The sequence below is a fragment of the Hyla sarda genome, chromosome 2, assembly GCF_029499605.1.
Source record: "Hyla sarda isolate aHylSar1 chromosome 2, aHylSar1.hap1, whole genome shotgun sequence".
Taxonomy (NCBI): Eukaryota; Metazoa; Chordata; class Amphibia; order Anura; family Hylidae; genus Hyla; species Hyla sarda.
The window spans coordinates 120,054,363-120,080,144 of NC_079190.1; the positions used below are offsets into that span (position 1 = coordinate 120,054,363).

Sequence of the window (25,782 nt, forward strand, 5' to 3'; positions counted from 1 at the left end):
TTTCTTACCCGCCTGGCTTCCCACGTGTCCCGGCGCACGCTCGCCTCCATTACACTGTGCGAGCCGTGGACCGGAAGTACGTCATCTGACGACTTCCGGTCCCGGCCTCACTTTCTTCAGCGCTTTGCGCTGCCTTTTAAGTTTTATATTTAGGTGAAAATTCAGGCGTGAGCCCTTTCCTAGTTAGAGAAGGGCTCAGTGGATAATTTTTATTAAAAATTCCCTTCCGGGTGTTTCAGCCTATTGCAGGCTGGTCTTTCTCTGAAGGGGGCGGGGCTTCCGGGCCCCTTCCCATATAAAGACAGCTGAGACCTTCATTCTGTCTCTGCTGCCATCATAGCTAGTCCTATTTACAAGCCTAGCATTAGTGGTTAGAGCTCCTATCTGCATTATAGGTATCTCTCCCTCTCTATTTGGCGTTAGGGCGATAATAATTTTATTTATTATCCCTAACTTATTTTCTTTCTTTCCAGAGTCATGTCTACTCCTTCCTCTAGTGACCCACACTCTGGTGGTCGTAAGGCTAGCGCCAAAAAACGCCATCTAACTTGCGCCAATTGCGGCACTCCGCTTCCGGACGCTTACGAATATAACAGGTGTCCCGGTTGCCGTCCACCCTCTAATCCAGCTGAACCTACTGTCCAGGACATGTTCATCTGGATGAAGGAGTTTATGGGAAATTCCATATCGGAAATTAAGAGTGCTCTTGTTCCCAAAAGAGCTAGAACTGAATCCACTCCTCCTTCTGTGGCGGAAGAATCCGTTATGTCGGTCGATGTATTGGACCAGAGGTCATCTGTACAGTCTGAACAGCCTGTTGAGGTGAAGATGTTTCCGCCTCTTTTCCCTGCGGAAAAGACGCAGAGATTACTTAGGTCCATCCGGTCAAGGGACCAGGATGTTGACCAAGGGGAAGCCTCTGCATCCACCTCTAGAGAACCTTGGGTTTTCAAGGTGAATGATGCACGCAAAAAGATGATGAAGGCTGAGTGGAAGCACCCAGATAAACCTGCGCTTGTCACTCGTACCTTCAAATTGATGTACCCTCTCTCGGACGCGGAATCTGATTCCTGGATGCCACCTCCTAAGGTTGATATGGCAGTAAATAAACTGTCCAAGAGAGTCTTGGTTCCCGCGGATGATGGAAGCAACCTCCAGGACCCGCTTGATAGGAAGGTGGATTCCCTTCTCAGACGCACATATTCGGCAGCATCAGCGTCTGCCTCTGTGGCTATTGCCTCGGGAGAAGTGTCTGACTTCGTGAAGGAGCGTGTGGAGCGCATACAGACTGAGATTGACAACAATGTCCCCAGGGAAGACATCTTGGACAGCTTCAAGACACTCCTCCTTGGTATAGACTTCCTCTGCGAGGCCTCCCAGCAACACCTTAAGCTAGCTGCCAAGTCCATGGCACTCGCTTCTGCTAGCAGACGTCCCTTGTGGTTACGCCCTTGGGTAGCGGACAACACCTCCAAGTTTAACTTGTGTGGGATGCCTTTCGAGCCTACTTGGCTATTTGGTTCTGAGCTGGATCGCATAATGGAAGGTTATGCTGACAAAAAAGGCAGGTGCCTTCCTGTTCAGGCCTTTCGGGGTAAAGGTAGAGCAAGAGGGGGGAAGTCCCAGGGCCCTCCTAGATCCCAGAGACGTCAGTCCTTTCAAAAACGTGGTGGAGGTCGCGGCCGCGGTAAAGACCGGAAGGCAGAGCTATGACTCTCCACTGACATCCACCAACGTTTTCCCTCTCCCTTCCCCTCAAGTGTTTGTTGCAGAGAATCTATCTGCCCATCCTCCTCCAGTAGGAGGACGTTTAAGTTTATTCCTTACAACCTGGATGCAAGAAATCCAGGATCCCTGGGTTCTGAAGGTTATTCAGTCGGGGTACAGGATAGAATTTACCTCCCCTCCCCCAAGGAAGTTTGTCTTAACAAAGTTACTTCCTCAGCCAAAACAGGCTGTCATAGAAACCTCAGTTCTCCAATACTTGGAAAAGCAAGCTTTGGAAGAAGTTCCCCCAGATCAAAGAGGATCTGGCGTCTACTCCCCGATATTTTTGGTTCCCAAACCAAATGGCGACTGGCGCATGATAATAGACCTGCGCTACCTAAACCGATTTATAAGGAAAAGGCGGTTCAGAATGGAAACCATTCGCTCGGTGGTCAGTATCCTGAACCCACAAGATCTCATGGTCACTATAGACTTGAAGGATGCATACCTTCATGTCCCTATATTTCCTGCCCACAGGAAGTTCTTAAGAATCGCCGTCACCATAAAAGGTATGGTAAGGCATTTCCAATTTGCTGTTCTACCGTTCGGCATTACCTCCGCTCCCCACACCTTCACAAAGGTGGTGGCTCCAGTTGTCTCTGCTCTAAGACTAAAAGGCCTAGAGATTGTTCCTTATCTAGACGACTGGCTTTTAAAAGCCGCGACTCTAGACATTCTTCAAGCTCATCTTCAACTGACCCTGGATTTTCTTAAACACCTAGGGTGGCTCATAAATTGGGAAAAATCCGAGATCATTCCATCTACCTCAAGAAGGTTCCTGGGGTTTGTCCTAGACTCCTCTCGGATGACGCTGTCTCTCACCCCAGAAAAGAGAGAGCGCGTCATAAGAGCCGCAGAGTTTTTGTCGGTACCCCGCAGAGTGCCCATCAGAACTCTAATGAAGATGTTGGGCCACATGTCAGCGTCTGCAGAAGCAGTCCCCTGGGCCCTGTGGCACCTCCGACCTCTCCAAGATCAGGTCTTGACTGCCTGGAATCGCAACCCCAGTGGGTTGGACAAAAAATGCACCCTGTCGTCCGAAGTCCGTGCCTCTCTCAGGTGGTGGACGAACCTGACAGATGGGAAGTCCTTGATTCAACCTCTGTGGATCACTCTGACCACGGACGCCTCCCTTCTAGGGTGGGGAGCCCATCTGGACGACCATCCGGTTCAGGGTACCTGGACCCCTCAGGAAAGGTTACTCTCATCCAACATGAGAGAACTGAGAGCAGTTCGTCTTGCGCTCCTCCACTTTGCTCCCCATATCTTAGGGAAAGCAATAAGAGTCCGGTCAGACAACACCACTGTAGTGGCTTATATCAACAGACAGGGTGGCACAAAGTCCCAAGTGCTCCTCAGGGAGACCGGACTTATTCTATCGTGGGCAGAGCTCAACCTATCCCACCTTGTTGCAGTCCACATCAAGGGGGATCTCAACGTAGTGGCAGATCGTCTAAGTCGCGGGCTTGCAGTCCAGGGAGAATGGTCTCTCAACGAGAAGATCTTCAGGAGGATAACCCTGAAGTGGGGTACACCAGAAATAGACCTCATGGCAACCCGGCTGAATGCCAAAGTGAGCAAGTTTTGTTCCCTTTACAAGGAGGACAATCCGGTGGCGATAGACGCTCTGTCCATCGCATGGAGGTTCAGGCTGGCCTACATATTCCCTCCACTTTCCATGATACCCAGGGTATTGATGAAAGTCAGGCAAGACCAGACCTCAGTGATTGCCATCATCCCATTCTGGCCGAAGAGGTCTTGGTTCACCCAACTCATGAGGATGAGTCAGGGGTGTTATTGGAGGCTTCCCCACGTGCAGAACCTTGTGTCTCACAACACAGGCTCCTGCCTAGATCTGAGGAGACTCAATCTGACAGCCTGGAGATTGACAGGACCCTACTAAGGAGTGGGCTTCCTGCGGAGGTCTTGAGAACTATTGCACACTCGAGAGCAGAGTCTACAAACAAGGTTTACTCCAGGATAAAGAAGATTTTCCTTCAATGGTGTGCAACGAAAGAGGTAGTTACCTCAGATCCTCCTCTTTCTGCAATACTGCGTTTTCTCCAGGATGGCCTTGACAAGGGTCTTAGCCCATCCACCTTAAAGGTTCAGGTCGCAGCACTCTCTGCCTTCCTAGGCAGGTCTCTATCACAAGAATCCCTGGTTAGAAGATTCCTCAAAGGGGCTGAAAGACTTAAACCTACAGTTCTCAGACCTATTCCCAGTTGGGATTTAACCACTGTTCTCAGGGGGTTATGCGCTCCCCCCTTTGAACCTCTGGAAGAAGTAGACTTTAGGTATTTATCCCTTAAAGTCACTTTTTTATTGGCCATAACCTCAGCCAAGAGAGTGGGTGAGCTTCAGGCCCTTTCGGCTTTCGAGCCTTACACTGTTTTTCTACAGGACAGAGTCCTGTTGAGGTTTTTACCTACCTTCCTTCCTAAGGTTCCGACTTTCTCCAATACCAACCAGGTCATTTCTCTTCCAGTTCTACTGCCTAATCCATCCTCTCCTGAAGAAGCGGTTGACCACACTCTGGACATCTCTAGAGCTCTCAGAGTCTATATCTCAAGAACTGGAGAATTCAGGAAGTCGGAACACCTCCTTGTTTCTTTTTCTGGAAAGAACAAGGGCTTGAAAGCCTCTAAACCTACCCTAAGTAGGTGGATTAAGGAGGCAATCCGAGAGACCTTCATAGTCCAGGAGCTAACTCCTCCTGCCTTTGTCACTGCCCATTCCACTAGGGCAGTCTCTACTTCCTTTGCTGAGAAAAGGTCTGTTCCTCTGGAACAGATTTGTGCTGCTGCTTCTTGGAGCACCCACAATACTTTTTTGAGTCATTACAGGGTTAATGCCAAACGATCGGAAGAGTTGGCCTTTGGGCAGTCAATCCTAAGTGCCACTCTGCCGTAGTCCCTCCCTATTTGTGTTGTTACTCGCTAAGTCCCCACTTGTGCTGCTGGTTAGGACGTAAGGGAAGCGTTAATTTTTAACGTAAATTTGTTTTCCCTTAGTCCTAACAGCAGCACACAAATTTCCCGCCCTAAACTTTTTTGTTACTTGTTATTAAGCGAGATGGCCTAGGGGAGGAGGCCTTTTATGGGGGGGCTAATTAATTTAAATTGCTTGGGCGGAATTAAAAATTCCACCGTCCTGCCAGCTTCACAGGGGCAGAACACCCCCCACTTGTGCTGCTGTTAGGACTAAGGGAAAACAAATTTACGTTAAAAATTAACGCTTTTATATGTATGGCATCCACCATCAGCTCCAGGAAAGGTACAGTTTCCTTTATACCACGTCTGCAGCTCTTACCAGCAAATACAGCCGACAGATTCCCTTTTAAAAAGTAGTCTACCAGTGTTGAGGATTAGTACTAAAAAATAAGGAGAGGAAAAATTTGATGCCCCTAGCCACTATCGGGAACACAAGGTCATAACAAAAGAAGAAGAAAAAAAAACACTATGCAGCAATAATATATACCCTGATAACTAACTATAGTGAAAAACAAAGTTCAGCTCACTGACAACATACAGCTCATTACACCTGCTGTTCTGTAAGTCATGTGGTAACGAGGAGATAAACCTCTACTTACATGTGAGGAGATATAAGATATACAGTCATCAAGCTTTGATAGCATGGGTATAAATCCTTCACTGTTCACAGATAAAGTGGGAGAATTCAGCTTCTAAAATGAGAGAAGATCAGAGGCAACCAGGTAAACATTCTTCTTTAAACAAAAAGCCCAAAAAAGTACATGGATAGGGGATAAGATGTCTGATCGCAGGGGTCCCGCCGCTGGGTACCCCGCGATCTCTGTGCAGCCCCCGGCATTCTGTGCCAGGCGCTGCCTCAGAGACAGGGTCGTGAGGGCTACCACGCCCCTCCAATAGACACGAATGGAGGGAGTGTAGCGTGACATCACTAGGGGCGTGGCCGTGACATCACTTTCCTGTCTAGGAGGCAGCGCCTGGCACAGAATGCCGGGGATTGCACAGAGATTGCTGGGGTCCCCAGCGGTGGGACCCCTGCGATAATACATATCCTTTGGATAAGGGATAAGATGTATAAAAACGGACTACCTAGAAAAGTAAACAGTGGTCCCTCAAGTTACAATATTAATTGGTTCCAGGACGACCACTGTATGTCGAAACCATTGTATGTTGAGACCATAACTCTATGGAAACCTGGTAATTGGTTTTGTAGCCCCAAAATGTCATCCAAAAATTGGAAAACAGTGAGGATTAAACAAAAATAGATAACTTATACAGATAAAGCAAGTGCTTTCATTTAAAAGTAAGAAAGAGCTGCTTGGAGCTGTAAATCACTGTCTATGTAGAGGACAGGAGCTTCTTCAGGGTCCTGTACAGTACACACAGAGTTCCAAAAAAAGTAAAATGGAGCCGCCCTCACCTGGTATCCAAAGGAGAATCTAACCCTGGCACAGGTAAAGAGTAGTACAGAACACTTAGTACCACCCTGTACTGTAGGGAGTCGCTACCAGACATCAGTCAGTGCATGCACTTCAGTAACAGAGTGTGTAACCAGTGGGAATTTGAGAAATTTGTATAATATCCCCGGGAATACCCGATGGATAATTTGGAGTTATATGTAACCAGTGAAATGCCCATTCTGATTGGTCGGTTCTTCCGGCCATTGACAGGTTTCACAGATCTGGACTGTCTGCACATTGTATGTTGAGTCTGGTTTCAAGGTATAATGGTCCAGAAAAGACCAATGTATGATGAAACTATTGTATGTTGAGGCCATTGTAAGTTGAGAGATCATTGTATATAGTCATATACAGAGGCAACAGACAATACTCACTGTATTGATATTTTCTAGTTCATTAAAGTATGAAAGTTTCTGCTGAATGCTTTCAGCAAGGTTGACAAGTTCAGACTGCGAAGAAAAAAAAGGAAAGAATTCTGAGAAAATGTCTTGTATGTCACACATTGTCATATGGAGTACTCCTTTACATTATATTATGGATCACACTGAAATCAGTTACAGCAATTGGTAACTCACAGAGCATCTCTAAGCATTAACAAGCAAAGGTTTTCCATTGTCTTTTACTACACAACACCATACTCCTGCCAGCAAGGAACTCAAACAGTGAAATGTTGGAATAAAAGTTATCAAGGTAAATACGGTATCCTTGATCTAAAAATGGGTAAACCAAATCCCACTAGAATGTTTTGCTTATTTTACGTGTGGTGGGCATTTTGAGAGCACTATTCTAGAATCCTTCCTTTTGTATATATGAAGAGTGTGTGTACCAGGATTTCATTCAGTGTATACATTTTGAATGTTATCAATATATAAATTCCAGAATGGACATGAAAAGATGTGGGGTTCCTGGCAATAAACTGTTCCGCATACAATTAATGAATTTATATCAAAGCTTAAAAAAATCTACTTCTCAAAATCCTGCCAATTTACCATGTATCTCTGGTACTCCTCTAAAACTTGGACAGAGTAATTTTAGGGAGACCAAGTGGGGGTCACTTGATTGGGTTAATCATTCAGGCTGAGGCCATCAATATCCGATTGGCATGGGTCTTACTCCTGCCACCCCTGCTAATCAGCTGCTGATCTTGAAGTGTCGTCTCGCCAAATTTACTTTTTGACCACCTATACTCTGGCTTTGGCCCCCACCATTTTACTGAAACTGCCTAAACCCAAGTGGTCAATGATTTGCTGAATGCCAAAGTCTGGGAGAGATCATAGTACCCCATGGCTTTAAATACCACTTCTATGCTAATGACACTCAAACCTACTTATATGGTCTGAATATCATCTGCTATCCAGGGTCCCAGATTGTCTATTAGATATTGTCTATCAGATGTTCCTTTTTCTCATCCTGCATTTTAAAAATAACATGGAGAAAACAGAATACATCATCTTTGCCCCATCTTTCCATCCCCACCTCCACTATCCAATAAATTAAAATCAATGGTTCTCTTCCCAGACCCACTGCTTTAGGGTTTCCTTCAATTTTCTTGTATTCAAACCACATGTCCAGCCCTTTAGGGTATGTTCAGACTACAAATTTCAAACAGAATCTCCACCTGTAGAATTCTGCGAGCGGAGATTCCATCCTGGTATCCGCCGCCGAAATACTTCGGCGGTAGGGCCGCGCGGCACTGCGCCGTCACCATTGAACATGTTCTTTCTTTGCGCAGATCAATTTCAGCGGCAGAATTGGTAGGAGTTCACACCATGGAATTCCGACACGCAAGTCAGCACGAGGAATTCCACCCTAAATCCAGAGTGTGAACATACCCTTACCATTTCCACCTCAAAACATCCATGGAATCCATGCTTTCCTCAACTTTGACATAACCTGCTTCTCTGTGGCCTTCCATTTACCACCCTTGCTCCCCTCCTCAGCTGCCTGACTTAACCAATTCTGCCCTGCTAACAGTGACATATAAGGCCATACACAACCTGCCCCCTGTATATCTCTGACCTGATGTCCTGACACTGCTTTCTTCTCATCCGCTATCACACAACCATCTCCAAGATTTCTCTGGAGCTTCCCCACCTGGACAGATCCTACTCTGACCCACCATCAAAACCTTCAAAAGTAACTTTAAAACCCATCTTTTCTGAATGACATATTGGGGGAAATTTATCAAAACCTGTGTAGAGTAAAAACTGACCAGTTGCCCATAGCAACCAATCAAATAGCCTGTTTTCAGAGGCCTTTTTAACCCCTTAAGGACCAAGGGCGTACAGGTACGCCTTTGCTCCCTGGTACTTAAGGACCAAGGGGGGACCTGTACGCCCGTGGGAATTTCGGTCCCCACCGCGCGCCGGGCGGGGACCTGACCGGGGTGACTGCTGATATGGATCACTAGGCACCCCACGCAAATGCCCAGGGGGGTCATCAAACCCCCCCCCCCCCCATGTCGGCAGGCGGCGCAAATCGCAAGTGAATTCACACTTGCGATTTGCGCAATTACGGGTCATTACGGGTCTATGGTGACCCGGAAAATAAGGGGGATCGCGGTTGTCCAAGACACCCACGATCCCCCCGAAGGAATAGGAGTGAGGTGGCAGGGGTGCCACCCCTCAGATCCCTGCTATTGGTGGTCTAGACGCGACCACCAATAGCAGATCGGGGGCGGGGGGGGTTAACTTTCATTTTCCCCGTTCTGCCCACCCACAATAGGCGGGGCAGGACGGGGAAACAAAGGAGACCGGCACCGAAGATCCACTTACCCTGCGGGCGATGATCGGTGTCGGAGATTGGCGCGGGCGGCATGTCGTGCGGCAGAAGAGGATGGCTCTGTGGATCCGACGGAAGCCGGTAAGTTTCTTCGCAACATCTAGGGGACTACAGTTTGAGACCACTATGCAGTGGTCTCTACACTGTTGCCCTCCAGATGTTGCAAAACTACTACTCCCAGCATGCCCAGACAGCTGTCATGCTGGGATTTGTAGTTTTACAACAGCTGGAGGGTCACAGTTTGGAGATCACTGTGCTGTGAACTGTGGCCCTCTAGATTTTGCAAAACTACGACTCCCGGCATACCCACATAGCAGTTTGCTGTCTGGGCATGCTGGCATTTGTAGTTTTGCAACATCTGGAGGTCCACAGTTTGGAAATCACTGTGCAGTGGTCTCTAAACTGTAGACCTCCAGATGTTGCAAAACTGCAAATCCCAGCATGCCCAAACAGCTGTCTCAGCATGCTGGGAGTTGTAGTTGCGTACCTCTAGCTGTTGCATAACTAAATCTCCCAGCATGCACTTCGACGGTCAGTGCATGCTGGGAGTTGTAGTTTTGCAACAGCTGGAGGCCCACTGGTTGGAAAATACTGAGTTAGGTAACAGAACCTAACTGAAGGTTTTCCAACCAGTGTGCCTCCAGCTGTTGCAAAAGTACAACTCCCAGCATGCAGGTTCTGTCAGTGCATGCTGGGAGTTGTAGTTTTGAAACAGCTGGAGGTTTGCCCCCCATGTGAATGTACAGGGTACATTCACACGGAGGGGTTTACAGTGAGTTTCCTGCTTCAAGTATAAGCTGCGGCAAATTTTGTACCGCAGTGCAAACTCCTAGCGGTAAGCTCACTGTAACACGCCAGTGCGAATTTACCCTAAAAACACTACACTACACTACACCACTACATAATAAAGGGTAAAACACTACTTATACACCCCTTACACTCTCCCCCCCACCCCTAATAAAAATGGAAAACGTATTGTTCAGCAGTGTTTCCAAAACGGAGCCTCCAGCTGTTGCAAAACGACAACTCCCAGCATTTACAGACAGCCATTGACTGCCCAGGCATGCTAGGAGTTTGGCAACAGCTGGAGGCACCCTGTTTGGGAATCACTGGTGTAGAATACCCCTATGTCCACCCCTATGCAATCCCTAATTTAGCCCTCAAATGCGCATGGCGCTCTCTCACTTCGGAGCCCTGTCGTATTTCAAGGAAACAGTTTAGTGCCACATATGGGGTATTTCCGTACTTGGGAGAAATTGCCCTACAAACTTTGGGGGCTTTTTCTCCTTTTACCCCTTATGAAAAGGAAAAGTTGGGGTCTACACCAGCCTGTTAGTGTAAAAAAAAAAAATTTTTACACTAACATGCTGGTGTTGCCCTTTACTTTTTATTTTCACAAGAGGTAAGGAAATACCCCATAAGTGGGCGTAAAATGCTCTGCGGGCGCATAACAAGGCTCAGGAGTGAGAGCGCACTATGTACATTTGATGCCTAAATTGGTGATTTGCACAGGGGTGATTTTACAGCGTTTCTGCCATAAACGTAAAAAAATAAATACCCACATGTGACCCCATTTTGGAAACCACACCCCTCACGGAATGTAACAAGGGGTATAGTGAGCCTTAAACACCACACAGATGTTTGACGAATTTTCATTAAAGTTGGATAGGAAAATAAATTTTAAAAAATGTTTTCACTAAAATGCTGTGTTACCCTAAATTTTTCATTTTCACAAGGGAAAATAGGAAAAAAGCCCCCCCACAATTTGTAACCCCATTTCTTCTGAGTATATAAATACCCCATATGTGGATGTAAAGTGCTCTGAGGGCGAACTACAATGCTCAGAAGAGAAGGAGCGCCATTGGGATTTTGAAGAGAAAATTTTTCCAGAATTGAAGGCCATGTGTGTTTACAAAGCCCCCTTAGTGCCAGAACAATGGACCCCTCCCACATGTTACCCCATTTTGGAAACTAAACCCCTCATGTAATAAAGGGGTACAGTGAGCATTTACGCCCCACAGGTGTCTGACAGTTTTCTGGAACAGTGGTCTGTGAAAATGAAAAATTTAATTTTGCATTTGCTCAGCCCACTGTTCCAAAGATCTGTCATACGCCAGAAGGGGTGTAAATACTCACTGCACCCCTTATTAAATTCTGTGAGGGGTGTAGTTTCCAAAATGGGGTCACATGTGGGGGGGGTCCACTGTTCTGGCACCACGGGGGGCTTTGTAAACGCACATGGCCCCTGACTTCCATTCCAAACAAATACCCTTTCCAAAAGCTCAATGGCGCTCCTCCTCTTCTGAGCATTGTAGTGTGCCAGAAGAGTACTTGACGCCCACACATGGGGTATTTTCATACTCAGAAGAAATGGGGTTACAAATTTGGGGGGTAATTTTCTCCTATTTCCCCTTGTAAAAATGTAAAATTTGGGGGAAAAAACAGCATTTTAGTGAAAAATATATATTTTTTCATTTACACATCCAACTTTACCAAAATGTCGTGAAATACCTGTGAAGTGTTAAGGCTCACTGTACCCCTTGTTACGTTCCTTGAGGGGTGTCGTTTCCAAAATAATATGCCATGTGTTTTTTTTTTTTTTGCTGTTCTGGCACCATAGGGGCTTCCTAAATGCGACATGCCCCCCAAAAACCATTTCAGCAAAATTTGCTTTCAAAAAGCCAAATGTGACTCCTCCTCTTCTGAGCATTGTCGTTCGCTCGCAGAGCATTTTACGTCCTAACATGGGGTGTTTCCAGATGGGAGATGGGGTTACAAATTTTGGGGGGCATTTTCTCCCATTACCCTTTATAAAAATGTTAAATTTAAGGGAAAAACTGCACTTTGAAAAAAAACTTTTTTTCACTATTTACACATACGACTTTAACAAAAAGTCAAACACCTGTGGGGTGTTAAGGCTCACTGGACCCCTTGTTACGTGTCTTGAGGGGTGTAGTTTCCAAAATGGTATGCCATGGGGGGGGGGGGGGGTTCTGCTGTTCTGGCACCATAGGGGCTTCTTAAATGTGACATGCCCCCCAAAAACCATTTCAGAAAAACTTACTCTCCAAAATCCCATTGTCGCTCCTTCCCTTCTGAGCCCTCTACAGCGCCTGCCGAACACTTGACATACACATATGAAGTATTTTGTTACTCGAGAGAAATTGGGTTACACATTTTGAGAGGATTTCTCTCCTTTTACCTCTTGAAAAAATTCAAAAACTGGGTCTACAAGAACATGCCAGTGTAAAAAATGAAGATTTTGAATTTTCTCCTTTATTCTGCTGTTATTTCTGTGAAACACCTAAAGGGCTAACACACTTACTGAATGTCATTTTGAATACTTTGAGGGGTGCAGTTCTTATAATGGGGTCATTCGCGGGGTATTACTAATAGGAAGACCCTTCAAAGCCACTTCAAACCTGAACTGGTCCATGAAAAATTCCGATTTTGAAAATTTTGAGAAAAATTGCTGCTATACTTTGAAGCCCTCTGAGGTCTTCCAAAAGTAAAAACATGTCAACTTTATGATGCCAACATAAAGTAGACATATTGTATTTGTGAATTAACATGTAATTTACCGTATTTATCGGCGTATAACATGCACTTTTTAGGCTAAAATTTTTAGCCTTAAGTCTATGTGCGTGTTATACGCCGATACACCCCCAGGAAAGGCAGGGGGAGAGAGGCCATCGCTGCCCGCTTCTCTCCCCCTGCCTTTCCTGGGGTCTAGAGCCCTGCTGCTGGCCCTTCTCTCCCCCTGGCTATCGGCGCCGCTGCCCGTTCTGTCCCCCTGACTATCGGTACCGGCGCCCCATTGCCGGCGCCGACAGCCAGGGGGAGAGAAGGGGCAGCGGCACCCATTGCCGGCGCCGCTGCCCCGTTGCCTCCCCCCATCCCCGGTGGCATAATTACCTGTTGCCGGGGTCGGGTCCGCTGCACGGCGCGGCGCATGACGTCAGTGCACCGCGGCGTGCAGTGCATAGCAACGACGCAGGGGACGCACGCCGGAGGCCTGAAGCAGCGCGGACCCGACCCCGGCAACAGGTAATTATGCCACCGGGGATGGGGGGAGGCATCGGGGCACCGGCGCCGGCAATGGGTGCCGCTGCCCCCTCTCTCCCCCTGGCTGTCGGCGCCGCTTCTCTCCCCCTGGCTATCGGCGCCGGCAATGGGGCGCCGGTACCGATAGTCAGGGTGACAGAACGGGCAGCGGCGCCGATAGCCAGGGGGAGAGAAGGCCCGGCAGCAGGGCTCTAGACCCCAGGAAAGGCAGGGGGAGAGAAGCGGGCAGCGACGGCCTCTCTCCCCCTGCCTTTCCTGGGGGTGTATCGGGGTATACACGCGCACACACGCACCCTCATTTTACCATGGATATTTGGGTAAAAAACTTTTTTTACCCAAATATCCTTGGTAAAATGAGGGTGCGTGTTATAGGCCGGTTCGTGGTATACCCCGATAAATACGGTATTTGGAATGTCTATTTTCCTTACAAGCAGAGAGCTTCAAAGTTAGAAAAATGCAAAATTTTCAATTTTTTCATAAAACTTTAGAATTTCTCACCAAGAAATGATGCAAGTATCGACAAAATTTTACCACGAACATAAAGTAGAATATGTCATGAAAAAACAATCTAGGAATTAGAATGAAAGGTAAAAGCATCCCAGAGTTATTAGTGCTTAAAGTGACAGTGGTCAGATGTGCAAAAAAAACGCTCTGGTACTAAAGTGAAAGTTGGCCTGGTCCTTAAGGGGTTAAAAAATTAAAGAAGTGATCTGATTGGTTGCTATAGGCAACTGCACCACTCTTTCCCTACACAGGTTTTGATACATTTCCCCCATTATGTACAAAAACCCTGCTGCCAATGTACTGCTATACGAACAGCTGCTTCCCTCCCCTCACACTGTAGATTGTAGACCACCAAGGGCAGGGTCCTCTCTACCTCTGTATATCTATGTATTTTAATCCCCTATCGAAAGTACAGTGCCCTGAAAGCAAGGCTGCTTTAAGAATGAATGATAATGATGATATTAATAGCAATAAATAATAATAACAATGAGGATGTACATGGTGACAGTTTATCACTGTCCTGCTCGCATTAGTACATATAATAAACCATTCAGAGTGATTACTGAACCGATTACACCTCTCGCTGGTCATTGGTTCTCTCTCGCTGGTCATCGCCGGCTGCCTATAAAGGTGGTCATAACAGGTCAGTCTGTGTACTAAAACAGAGTGACAACTTCATGCCATATATACATCTTATAGCACTAAAGGTTTGTTGGATAAGTAAAAAATTTTAATCTCTCTCTGAACTACAATAAACTTACAGGATATACATATATGTCAACAGTCCCAGATCTGAAAATATAACACAAAAAACTTACCTGTTCCTTTAAAAGCTGTTCACATGCTTCATGTAGTGTCACAGTTTTTGTGGATACAAATAAGTACTGTTTCTGCAGAGACTCCAAATGCTGCAGAGCGACATTTACATCATTTAAAATGGCATCACACTGATCCTGGAAACCCGATAGGTATTCACTCATTTCCCTATAAAAAAAAAAAAAAAATGTAAGTACATGTGTTAAAAAGGGTTGTCCAGCAATTCATTTATTTAAAAAAAAATAAAAACACATCCTTGCTCTTGTGTAAATGCCTTATATACATGCTCCCTATGTGGTTTTTCTGGTCCATTCTGCTGTCTCTCCCAAACACAGAATGCATTCCACGTCCTCACCTGTGCTTTCTCAATTACTACAATTAGGCTATGTTCACACCCCAGAATTGCAATGCGCACAGAGATTCCGCAGCAGCAGAGTCCCATTGATTTCAATGGGATTCTGTTGGGTTGTGCACATAGCAGAATTTCTGCGCCAGAAACATCTGGCACAAAAATTCAAATTCTGGTGTTCGCAGAAAGAATGAACATACCCGTTCTTTCTGCAGACTCTGCATGGAATGCATTGCTGTCTATGAGGCGCATTTCCAAATGTTCCTAAGGCCAGCATGTCATGCCGGTGCCTGCAGTCATGCCAGCAGAGTAGGGTAACCAATAGATGATGATCACAGCAATCTAAAAGCTGGAAAGGAGAGCATATACAGGTAGCAAAGATGAATGTGGACTTAAAAGAGGTACTCCGATGCTCCCTCGTTTTGAACAGTTTGGAGCCGGAGGCCGTGATCGTGATGTCACAACCACGCCCCCTTGTCGACAAGCCCCCTCCTATAGACATGAATGGGGGGACATAGCGTGACATCACATGGAGGCGTGTCCATGACGTCACGACCCCTGTCGCAGAAACCCAGCGTTTGTTTAGAACACCAGGTGCTGTGTGAGATTGCGGGGGGGCCAGCAGCGGGATCCCCGCAATCAGACATCTTATCCCCAATCCTTTGGATCGGGGATAAGTCTAGCAGCGGAGTACCCCTTTAATATGGGGAATTTATTAACACCGCTGTGTTACAGGCCAGTGTTAAGTAAAATGCCACCAGCTTGCGGTCTGCATGCTTGTGCACTTCACCGGTTGCCCCCATATGCTGCAGTTTGAAATCTAGGCTAGCTACAATTTCAGCTACAATTTACATTAGCTTTCTAGTGTAAATTGTAGTGAATTTGAAGTGCATTGATGCCTTAGCCACACTCAGACTCTATAAGCCCTTAAAAGGTACTCTAGCATTAACAAAATTATCCCCTATCCTGTCTGATCGCAGGGGGTCCAACCTCTGCTGTTGGTAAATTTTATCAAAATATATTCACACACCTGTACTTTGCTCCTTCATCTTGATCCATGTGGGTCTGTAACTGTGCAAACCAGGAAAAGAACTGCAAAAAAGAAAAATAATACAGTATATTCATATAGATACATATTTTTTTTACAAGACAATAAATCAATACACTCTTAGAACAGCTTGCACATCTTTGTATATTTGTTGACTGGGCTGTTATAAAAAAAGCAAATGGTATTGTCATTGTTGCCCATAAGGAGTTAACTCATTGGTGGTTGTACTACATATCCCAATCTGCTGCCCCGCTGAAAAAATGGCTAGACAGTACTGCACAAGTGAGTACACCACCTCCAATCACCACTGCCTACAGCACTTCTTCAGCAATTCTGACTGGAAGCCCCTCTGATAAGGCGCCCACCACATGAACTAAAGCTGATAAACCATCCACTTCAGACAAATTGTGGATAAACCAACTTCTACCGACACAACGCAGACACATCTGCATGGGGAAAAAAGCTACTTCTCATACAGTGGTTTGTGACTACTGGGGCATGAAGGCCCTCCTGTGACTTCTTAGGGTGGGTGAACTGGGTGGTCCCCTGTTTGACAGATTACTACCTTTCTAAAATGTGGCTGCCGTAAGTACTGGGGAAAATCTGACAAGTGGGGAGACTCCTGGGGAGTTTTTAATACTAAAGGAGAGAGCACCAATTTAGAACGTTTTCATCTATAGCAAAATTAACACAGTGGGACTGATTTACTTTTGAATAACTGGAAAAATGACTAACTTGTTTTAGACAGCTTTTAGAAGGAATGTGAAAAAAAAAAAAAGAGAGAGTGGGGGAGTTTGTGAAAATGTCCATGTGCAAAAAATAGCACCATAATTATGGCTTAATACTTTGGAGTTGAACCAACATGACCGTCTATATTTAAAACTAGATAGACTAAAGATGTAACAGGTTCATCAAACAACATGAACAACTGTGAAAAATCTGGAGCATTTTAGTCTGTGTAGACTGCGTTTACACTGTTTAGAGTGCACCCGTCATAAAAACAAAAAAATTTTTTTAAAGTCAGAACTAGAGATGAGCGAACTTACAGTAAATTCGATTTGTCACGAACTTCTCGGCTCGGCAGTTGATGACTTATCCTGCATAAATGAGTTCAGCTTTCAGGTGCTCCCGTGGGCTGGAAAAGGTGGATACAGTCCTAAGAGACTCTTTCCTAGGACTGTATCCACCTTTTCCAGCCCACCGGAGCACCTGAAAGCTGAACTCATTTATGCAGGATAAGTCATCAACTGCCGAGCCGAGAAGATCGTGACGAATCGAATTTATTGTAAGTTTGCTTATCTCTAGTCAGAACCAAACCCATCGCTTGAATGAGCAGGGAGACAAGCATGCAGCCATGTACTTCTCTCCACTCTCTGTGTCTACATAACTGGGACTGTCCCATAGACTTACATAAGGAGACCATCTTGGTCACGAGACATAGACTCAGTAAGTATGCACTTCTCACAGCTCGTTGTGTGCGATCAGTTCGGGTCTGACCAATCAAAACTTTTGATATGCCATCTAATCTCTTAGATTTTAGCCCAGGAGAAACAGGAAGTACATCCAAATAGCTCATATAGTTTGGTCGTTCTAGGAAATAATCGTATATGACCAAAAATGAGGAACATCTGGGTGAGGAGTTGACCCTGCGGGATCAGCGCGGCATGGCAGAGTCTGTCTCCAAATTATCAATCAATGTCTCTTTAAAGGACATCTGCAGCCTACATACACTCATCCCCTATCAAAAGGATAGAGGATAAGTGTTTACTCGCAGGGGGGGCCGAACGCTGGGACCCCCCACGGTCTCCTGCACAGGCCCCCGGCTCTGCCGCTGCTCTCCTGTGCAGGAAGCTTGCCGGATGCCGCGTCACGCCTCCTCCATGTAGTTCTATGGGATAGGCAGAGAGGCCTTTGGGCTCCAATATCGCATCAGAATAAATCCCTGGTTCAATGTTCTATCCACATAAATCTAGTATCCATAACCTGTAATATTATATTGTTCCAGAAAAAATTCCACTGCCCCTTGAACTTGATTCAGACATCACAACATCATGTGGCAGAGAGTTCCATAGTCTCACTGCTCTTACATGAAGACAAATCTCATCTGTAATGATGGTGAATCTTTGTTTCCTCAAGAACAGTGTTTCCCAAGCGTGATCCTCAAGCACCCCAACAGGTCATGTTTTTAAGATTTCCTTAGTCTTTCACAAATGATATAACTGAGCTTGAGGACCGGGCTTGGGAAACAGTTCTTAAGATCTCTGATCATGTGTAGTCTGACAAGTGATTTATACAGAGGCAATACTATGTCCTTGTCACAAGCCTCTATGCCTCTCTTAAAGGGGTACTCCGACAAAACACATCTTATCCCCTATCCTTTTGCACATACTTATACATGTTGTGTTATTTGTCCCTTAGGAGTTAAGGTGACTGTTCACTGTAAGAGATCTTATTCATGTGTATATGGTGTATGAAATTTGAATTTACTACGTAACTTTCCATTCATGTGATACTATGATCAGAAGGCTATAGTTTAATTTGTCGTATGGTCATGAACATGTTATGTGAAAACAAAATAAAAAAATAAAAAACTTTTGTGGATTAAAGGGGAGGGTGGTGAAGGAACCTTCAGATTCACCCACGCCTGCTATACAGTAAAACATACTTGCTGTGCAGTCTCAATCCGATCATCCTCCATTCCAAGAGCGGAGAAGCCTTGCTGCAAGATGCCTTCAGTAGACCTTGGAATGGCTCCAGATAAACTTACAGTCAATGAAGAGGAGGTCAGACTACATAAATCTTCAATGGGGAGCTGAAAAAAAAACAAGAAAATAAGGAATAGATACATTGGGTAATAGATTGCATTACTGTTATCATACAGTACATTTGAAGAATAGCCTGTATTAAGATCAGGATAGTGATGACGATTGAAAGAAAATGGTATCTAGTAGTGGCGCTTCACCAACTTAAATTTAATTTATTAATAAAACTTTGTATACATAAAAGTATTTCACACTAACGCGTTTCAGGTACGAACTGGACCCTGTCTCAAGTGCGTGCCTGTACTATTTTCTTTCAATCGTCTCCACTATCCTGTTTCCATGGCCGAAGTTCCAGAGGACATCGGGCTGTTCCTGGGCTGCTGACCAACATTGGTTTTACACGATATGCTATAGGAGATGTTGTGCTCTGTGCGCAACTAATTCCAGTAGGCATAACCATTTAAACACATCTATACTCACATCCAATTGGGTATTGCACTAGGAGCGCGCTCCTGTATTTTTTTTGCTATTTTTCTCTTTCGTAGCTGTATTAGGATCAGCACTGCATTCACAATACTACAGGCTTCAGAGCTCAATCTTGTGTGCACAGGGGATTTACAGTCCGAGACTCTTTATATCAGGCACTGTGCAATAACCTACAGTTTTCATACAGCCAATACACCACCCCTCAGCTGCTTCTGGATTTTTCTTGTAATTTATTTTCTGCCACATATCTGAACACAAACAGTGATAGGGCAGACAGCAGCTGCTGACACCGAAGCATAAGTGTTTATGACCAAATACCATATAGTAAATTATTGTGCTCCATTATACTTACCATAGACATGAGATACTTACCTGTGAATTAATGGAAGATCCAGCTTATTTTAGGAGCAACTGCTCTTACATTTAACATTACACATTAGATTAAAGTTTTAGTGTCATTTAGACCAACATTTAACTTGTTGTTAAGACATGTCAAAAGTTGAGGTTGCTCCAGGTCTTTGTTCTGAGACCTGCTGTGATCACAAGTTATAAGCTGATAAAGTTCATGGCAGCGCGCTTCACTCCCTAGCAGGCCAATGCAATCTCTTCTCTGCACAAACATATGCAAAGAAAAGGTTGGATCTGATAGACGGCCGATAGGAAAGTGGCTTATAACTCACAATCCCAGCTGGGCTCAGGACCGGCACCAGATGCAACCTTAACCCCTTAAGGACCAGGAGTTTTTCTGTTTTTTGCACTTTCGTTTTTTCCTCCTTACCTTTAAAATGAGACTTAAGTGTGTGGATGTAGAGAGCCTATACACCCGCATCCCTCATGATGCAGGTGTACAGGCTGTCTGGGAGTTCCTGTCGGAGACAGATAAAACGGAGGATTTTGTGTCTTTTGTGTGCGGTTCTTTGTTCTTTATTCTCACACACGAGTTCAGAGATGGCAAGGATTGGTAACAGCAGGAGACCGGCACAGCTATGGGCATGCCAGTCTCCTGCACATACACCAATTTGTTCCGTGCCATCTTTGAACATCGCCATGTTTTTTCCCCCCAACTACCCCTTCCAGCAACATGTCAAACTCTTTATAAGATATGTCGACGACATTCTGGTTGTCTGGCATTCATCCGAATTCAAGTTTTTTTTACTTTGTCACCCACCTTAATCAGACAATTGTGAGAATATGCTATTCACGACCGTGTTTGGGGGGAAATGAGCTGGATTTTTTAGATGTATAATTGAAAGTGGCAGGGAACGCCCTCACTACAGAGGGGTTCCGTAAACCCACAATTCGAAATACTTTGCTTTACTATCGCAGCTCTCACCCCGAGCATGTCAAGAAGAGCATTTCATACTCTCAATTTCTTTGTTTACTTAGAATTAACAGTGAGACACATGTTTTTGAATCTCAGGCTCAGGATCTCCAAACACGCCTACTAACCAGACAGTCTCCCATAGACATTATTGACTCTAGTCTTGAACTTTTAAGAAACATAGACAGGTCCACGCTGTTGAAAAATACAAAGAGATGCAAAGTTTCTAAAACGCGATTTACGTTCTCCCTGGCCAACACTAACATAAACCAATGTGTTGTAAGCGCGATCCATCGCAACTGGTTCATATTAGACTCTGATTGTGACCTCCAAGAGGTAACCCAAAATCCTCCACTAATCACCTTACGGAAAAACATTACTTTAGGAGAAAAACTGAAAAAATTACACACCACTGCTAGCATCCCATCACCAGGTTCACTTTTCGTCAGTGTATAGGTCACATGATTTTCCTTACTATCACATGACCCCCCCCCCTTGCATCTCATTGCCTGGCGACTGTGATGCGCCACCCTTATTAATTGTAGAGGAAGTTCATCAGATGGCTAGAGGAAGTTCATCAGATGCACCGGTCACCCCATCCACCACCAATGCTCCCCCCTCTGCTACCTGTGACATGCTTTCCTTATGAAAATAAAGCATACCCCTGCATGGTGATTGCTTTCCTCTCAGTACTGCTGGATTTTGATTCTGTGGTGACTGAGCACCACTGTTACAGGCTACTGTGAGTCAACTATGTTTGTGTTCTCCTGTGCTTCCGCTTAGTGTCGTATGTGCCGGCTTGCTTTCTCTATGTGCCTATATCCCCATAGTAAACCTCTCCTGCTCTAACCAGTTCCTGACAAGGACAGAGGTGTCAGCAGAGAGCACTGTGGTCAGACAGAAAGGAAATTTCAAAAGAAAAGAAACTTCCTCTGGAGTATACAGCAGCTGATAAGTACTGGAAGGATTGGGATTTTTAAATTAAAGTAATTTACAAATCTGTTTAAAGGGGTACTCCGGTGAAAACCTTTTTTCTTTTAAATCAACTGGTGGCAGAAAGTTAAACATATTTGTAAATTACTTCTATTAAAAAATCTTAATCCTTCCAGTACTTATTAGCTGCTGAATACTACAGAGGAAATGCCTTTCTTTTTGGAACACTGATGACATCACAAGCACAGTGCTCTCTGCTGACATCTCTGTCCATTTTAGCAACCTTGCATAGCAGATGTATGCAGCATGGTGGCTCAGTGGTTAGCACTGCTGCCTTGCAGTGCTGGGGACTTGGGTTCAAATCCCACTAAGGACAACAATAAATAAAGCGTTATTATAATAACGTCAGCAGAGAGAACTGTGCTCGTCGTGATGTCATCAGAGAGCATTCCAAAAAGAAAATAATTTCCTCTGTAGTATTCAGCAGCTAATAAGTACAGGAAGGATTAAGATTTTTTAATAGAAGTAATTTACAAATATGTTTAACTTTCTGCCACCAGTTGATTTAAAAGAAAAAAGGTTTTCACCGGAGTACCCCTTTAACTTTCTGGCACCAGTTGATTTAAAAGAAAGTGTTTTCCAGTGGAGCACCCTTTAACTTTTGACATATTTGGGCAGCATGTCAGAGCAACTGTGTAAAACCAGCAGAGTGCATAGATTTTAAAGTAAACGACCAACAATTGAATGTGTATGGTAGCCTCCCAACCAACCCAGTGGCAGATATCAGGGGGGCGAGAAGGGTCAGATAAGCTGGATTTTAACTACTAACCACCCAAAAGTCAGAACACTGTTGGGGGAGATTTTCCAAAACCTGTGTAGAGGAAGAGTCGTTGCTCATGGCAATCAATCAGATTGCTTCTGTCTGCTCGTAGCAGTGCTACAAGCAGACACACCGGACTACCCCACTGCAGAAAAGAGCTTGCTATAGTGACTGGTGTCGGGGGAACCTGCAGTGTAAAATATGTTTCACCCTACTCTAAAGGGGTATTACAGCACGTCACAAACATGTAACATATTGCTGGGGCCTTAAAAAAAACAAAAAAAAAACGTACTTACTAGAGATGAGCGAAGTTATAGTGTTTTGAATAGTCAAGAACTTCTCGGCTCGGCAGTTGCTGACTTTAGCCTGCATTAATTAGTTCAGCTTTCAGGTGTTCCGGTGGGATGGAGACTCTCCTTCGACTGTATCCACCTTTTCCAGTCTACCGGAGCAACCTGAAAGCTGAACTAATTTATGTAGGGTAAAGTCTGCAACTGCCGAGCCGAGAAGTTTGTGACGAATCGAATCACTGTAACTTCGCTCATCTCTAATACTTATCTTAGTGCTGGGCGGTATACCGATTCATACCGAATACCGGCATACCCGTCAGATACAACAACAACATTTTTTTTTAGATATTACTCAGTACCTAATCCTGACCATGTACATCTAATTTTTATGTGTCTAGCGCCTTTATTTATTTTTTTTATTACACTTTTAATTTAGCTCACTAGTCTGAATTCCTCTCAAAGGGAGGGGGCGTGGCCTCACTGTGCAGGTCTCCGCCCCCTCCCTCAGTATGCTGTCTGCTCACATCTCTCCTAGCATTAGCAAAACTACAACTCCCAGCTTGTCCTCACTGTCAAGGCATGCTGGGAGTTGTAGTTTTGCTAATGCTAGAGGAGATGTGAGCAGGCAAATGGTTACATCTCCCCTAGCATTAGCAAAACTGCAATTCCCAGCATGTCCACAGTGTCAAGGCATGCCGGGTGTTGTAGTATAGCTAACACTAGGGGAGATGTGAGCGGCGGGCAGCCAGACAGCGAGTGGTGGGGGGAGAGGGGGGGCAGAGATGTGAGCAGCGGACAGTGAGATGTCGGCAGAGAGCCAGTGGCGCCGGAGGCTAAAAGTGAGTGGCAGAGCGGTTAAAGTGAAAGTAACCTGTCACCCAGCCGAAGCGCAATGTTTCCCCGCTGGGGATACATGGCGGTTATCTTCCCCGCAGCGCTTCTGTCCCCCAATCCCCGAGTGTGGAGATCGGAGGTACAGAAGCAGAGAAATGTTCCCCACAAAGCACGCTCGCAGCGGGAAGACAGTGTGCTTCCTCCCGCTGTGAGCGTACCGATAGCGGGACACAAGCTGACAGTGGGAGGATTTTTCCTACAGCTCTGAGCCCTGCGCTCACAGCTGTCAATCAAGGAAGTGTGTCCATGACATAGGTGATGATGCATGGACACAGCAGGACTATTATGTGTCCAAGCAGGCAGGGGGGGCAGTTGTTTGACTGGATTTTTCAGTATGAAATACTGAAAATTTTCTAATGAAAGCGATAGCAAAACCTATTGGTTATACATGCTTTGCCATATATCAAAGGTTTTTGTATCTGACAGTGCCCATTTAAATCTTGATATAAAGTGATAGCATATCAGGAGTAAAACACGTGTCTGAGAATGCAGCTGTGTGCAGAAAAAAAACATTTGGCTGTCTGGGAATTCTGGGAGTTGTTGTTTTACAACAGCTGGAGGCACGCTGGTTGAAAAACGCTGCTTTGGGGGGGGGGGGGAATGTTTCCTTTCACTTATGGTGGAGTGGCACATACTGTACAATTGGCAAGCAGAGCACGCAGCAGAACTTTTTTGAGCAAGTCCCGTCTGAACAGTGCTTGTGGAAAAAATATATGCAATTTCGACATTCTGCGCTGTAGCAGGCAGTGATAAACTCCCCTCATAGTGAAGGCGACTTTAGCTGTGACTAGAGATGAGCGAACTTACAGTAAATTCGATTCGTCACGAACTTCTCAGCTCGGCAGTTGATGACTTTTCCTGCATAAATTAGTTCAGCTTTCAGGTGCTTCGGTGGGCTGGAGACTCTTTCCTAGGACTGTATCCACCTTTTCCAGCCCACGGGAGCACCTGAAAGCTGAACTAATTTATGCAGGAAAAGTCAGCAACCGCCGAGCTGAGAAGTTCTTGACGAATCGAATTTACTGTAAGTTCGCTCATCTCTAGCTGTGACAAAGCTGCAGAGTCATATTGCCCGCATCACAGCTAGTAAGAGGGAATTTGGCTGCAACAGCAACCCGACGGCCACCAGTAACATGTCCGCCGGATTGTTGGGTCTCAGTCGCTGCCGTGATTTGCAGAATAAGATGCAGCAAGAAGGAAATCACAATCTTTGGCCGTACAATGTGCGTCACAATCTGTAGTCCTGGTATTAGGTAGGGCAGTGTTTCCCAACCAGGGTGCCTCCAGCTGTTGCAAAACTACAACTCCCAGCATGCCCGGACAGCCTTCGGCTGTCCGGGCATGCTGGGAGTTGTAGTTTTGCCACAGCTGGAGGCACCCTGGTTGGGAAACACTGAGGTAGGACGTTATGTCCTTCCAGGTCACACAGGTAAACAAGCAGTGGGTGTGGATGCCCACCACCATGGTACTGTGTGATGGATCCCATAGAGATGACAGTCTGATCTATCCCACATCCTGCAGCTCCTGACACTTTACAAGAACCCGGAATATCATCACTAAGGAAAGAGATCATGTCCAGGAATCACCCAGAGACCTTGCCCAGCTGATCGCACACCCATCACTGCTGTCACCCACCTCTGCGGGCACTGGGATCTCCTCGGCGGCTGCTTTCAGCTCCAGCACAGAGTCCGTCTGCCTCTCAGTGAGCGGGGCCAGCGGTTCCGACCGCCGATCCCACAGTGACAGCCTCTCCCGAGCCTCCTGCTCCTCTGACCCGCTCCCCGCAGCCATCATCACCATGTACAGGAGCAGCCACAGCAGCAAATCCTGTCAGATCCGCTTCCGGGATCCAGAAACCTGGCAACACGGCCAGAGGGAGTGGTCACATGACCCGGAAAAGTTTACAGAACACTCGCCACGCCCACTTCTAGTGTTGTAAGGAGAGGAGCCGGTGGCTGCTGACGTCACGACTTCCACGCTGTCACTAGAGGAGGGGGAGCCCGCAGATCTGCTAGAATAGTAGCAAACCCTTGCCAGGAATGGCCAGTTTCGCCCGCCCCTATAACTCCCCCGGACACGATAGTTTTTAATGGAATTCTACTGTACAGTGCACACAGCAGAATTTCTGCACGGAAAACATCTAGAGGGAGATTTATCAAAACCTGTGCAAAGGAAAAGTTGCCCATAGCAACCAACCAAATTGCATCTTTCATTTTGCAGGGGCCTCAAAAAGGAAAGAAGATTGCTGATTGGTTGCTATGGGCAACTTTTCCTTTGCACACGTTTTGATAAATCTCCCCCTAGAGCAGAGAGCAGAAATTTTTGTCATTGGCCCAGATATATCAAACTGTGTAAGAGAGAAAAATTGAGAGACTTTTCCACAGTAACCAATCACAGCTCAGCTTTCACTTTACCTCAGCTCGTTTGCTGAGCTGTGATTGGTTGCTGTGGGAAAATCTCTTTCTTTTTTCAGCAGAATCTGCTCAGAAATGCATT

At 45.7% G+C, this 25,782-nt stretch overlaps 1 protein-coding gene across 2 annotated transcripts in view; it reads right to left on the reverse strand.

Moving 5' to 3' along the window:
• The window catches only part of COG3 (component of oligomeric golgi complex 3), a 108,986-nt gene extending 83,661 nt beyond the window's left edge, over positions 1 to 25,325 (reverse strand). Inside the window, exons 1-6 of one of the 2 annotated variants that reach the window (XM_056555415.1) lie at positions 24,922 to 25,322; positions 18,446 to 18,592; positions 15,763 to 15,824; positions 14,386 to 14,551; positions 6,592 to 6,666; positions 5,360 to 5,452 (exon numbers count right to left, since the gene is read on the reverse strand). In XM_056555415.1, coding sequence (XP_056411390.1) covers positions 5,360 to 5,452; positions 6,592 to 6,666; positions 14,386 to 14,551; positions 15,763 to 15,824; positions 18,446 to 18,592; positions 24,922 to 25,086 — 708 coding nt within the window. In that variant the 5' untranslated portion in view covers positions 25,087 to 25,322. Of the gene's footprint in view, positions 1 to 5,359; positions 5,453 to 6,591; positions 6,667 to 14,385; positions 14,552 to 15,762; positions 15,825 to 18,445; positions 18,593 to 24,921 lie in introns of both variants that reach the window. The other variant, XM_056555413.1, reaches the window with a different exon arrangement.
• Between the last annotated feature and the right edge of the window lie 457 nt (positions 25,326 to 25,782).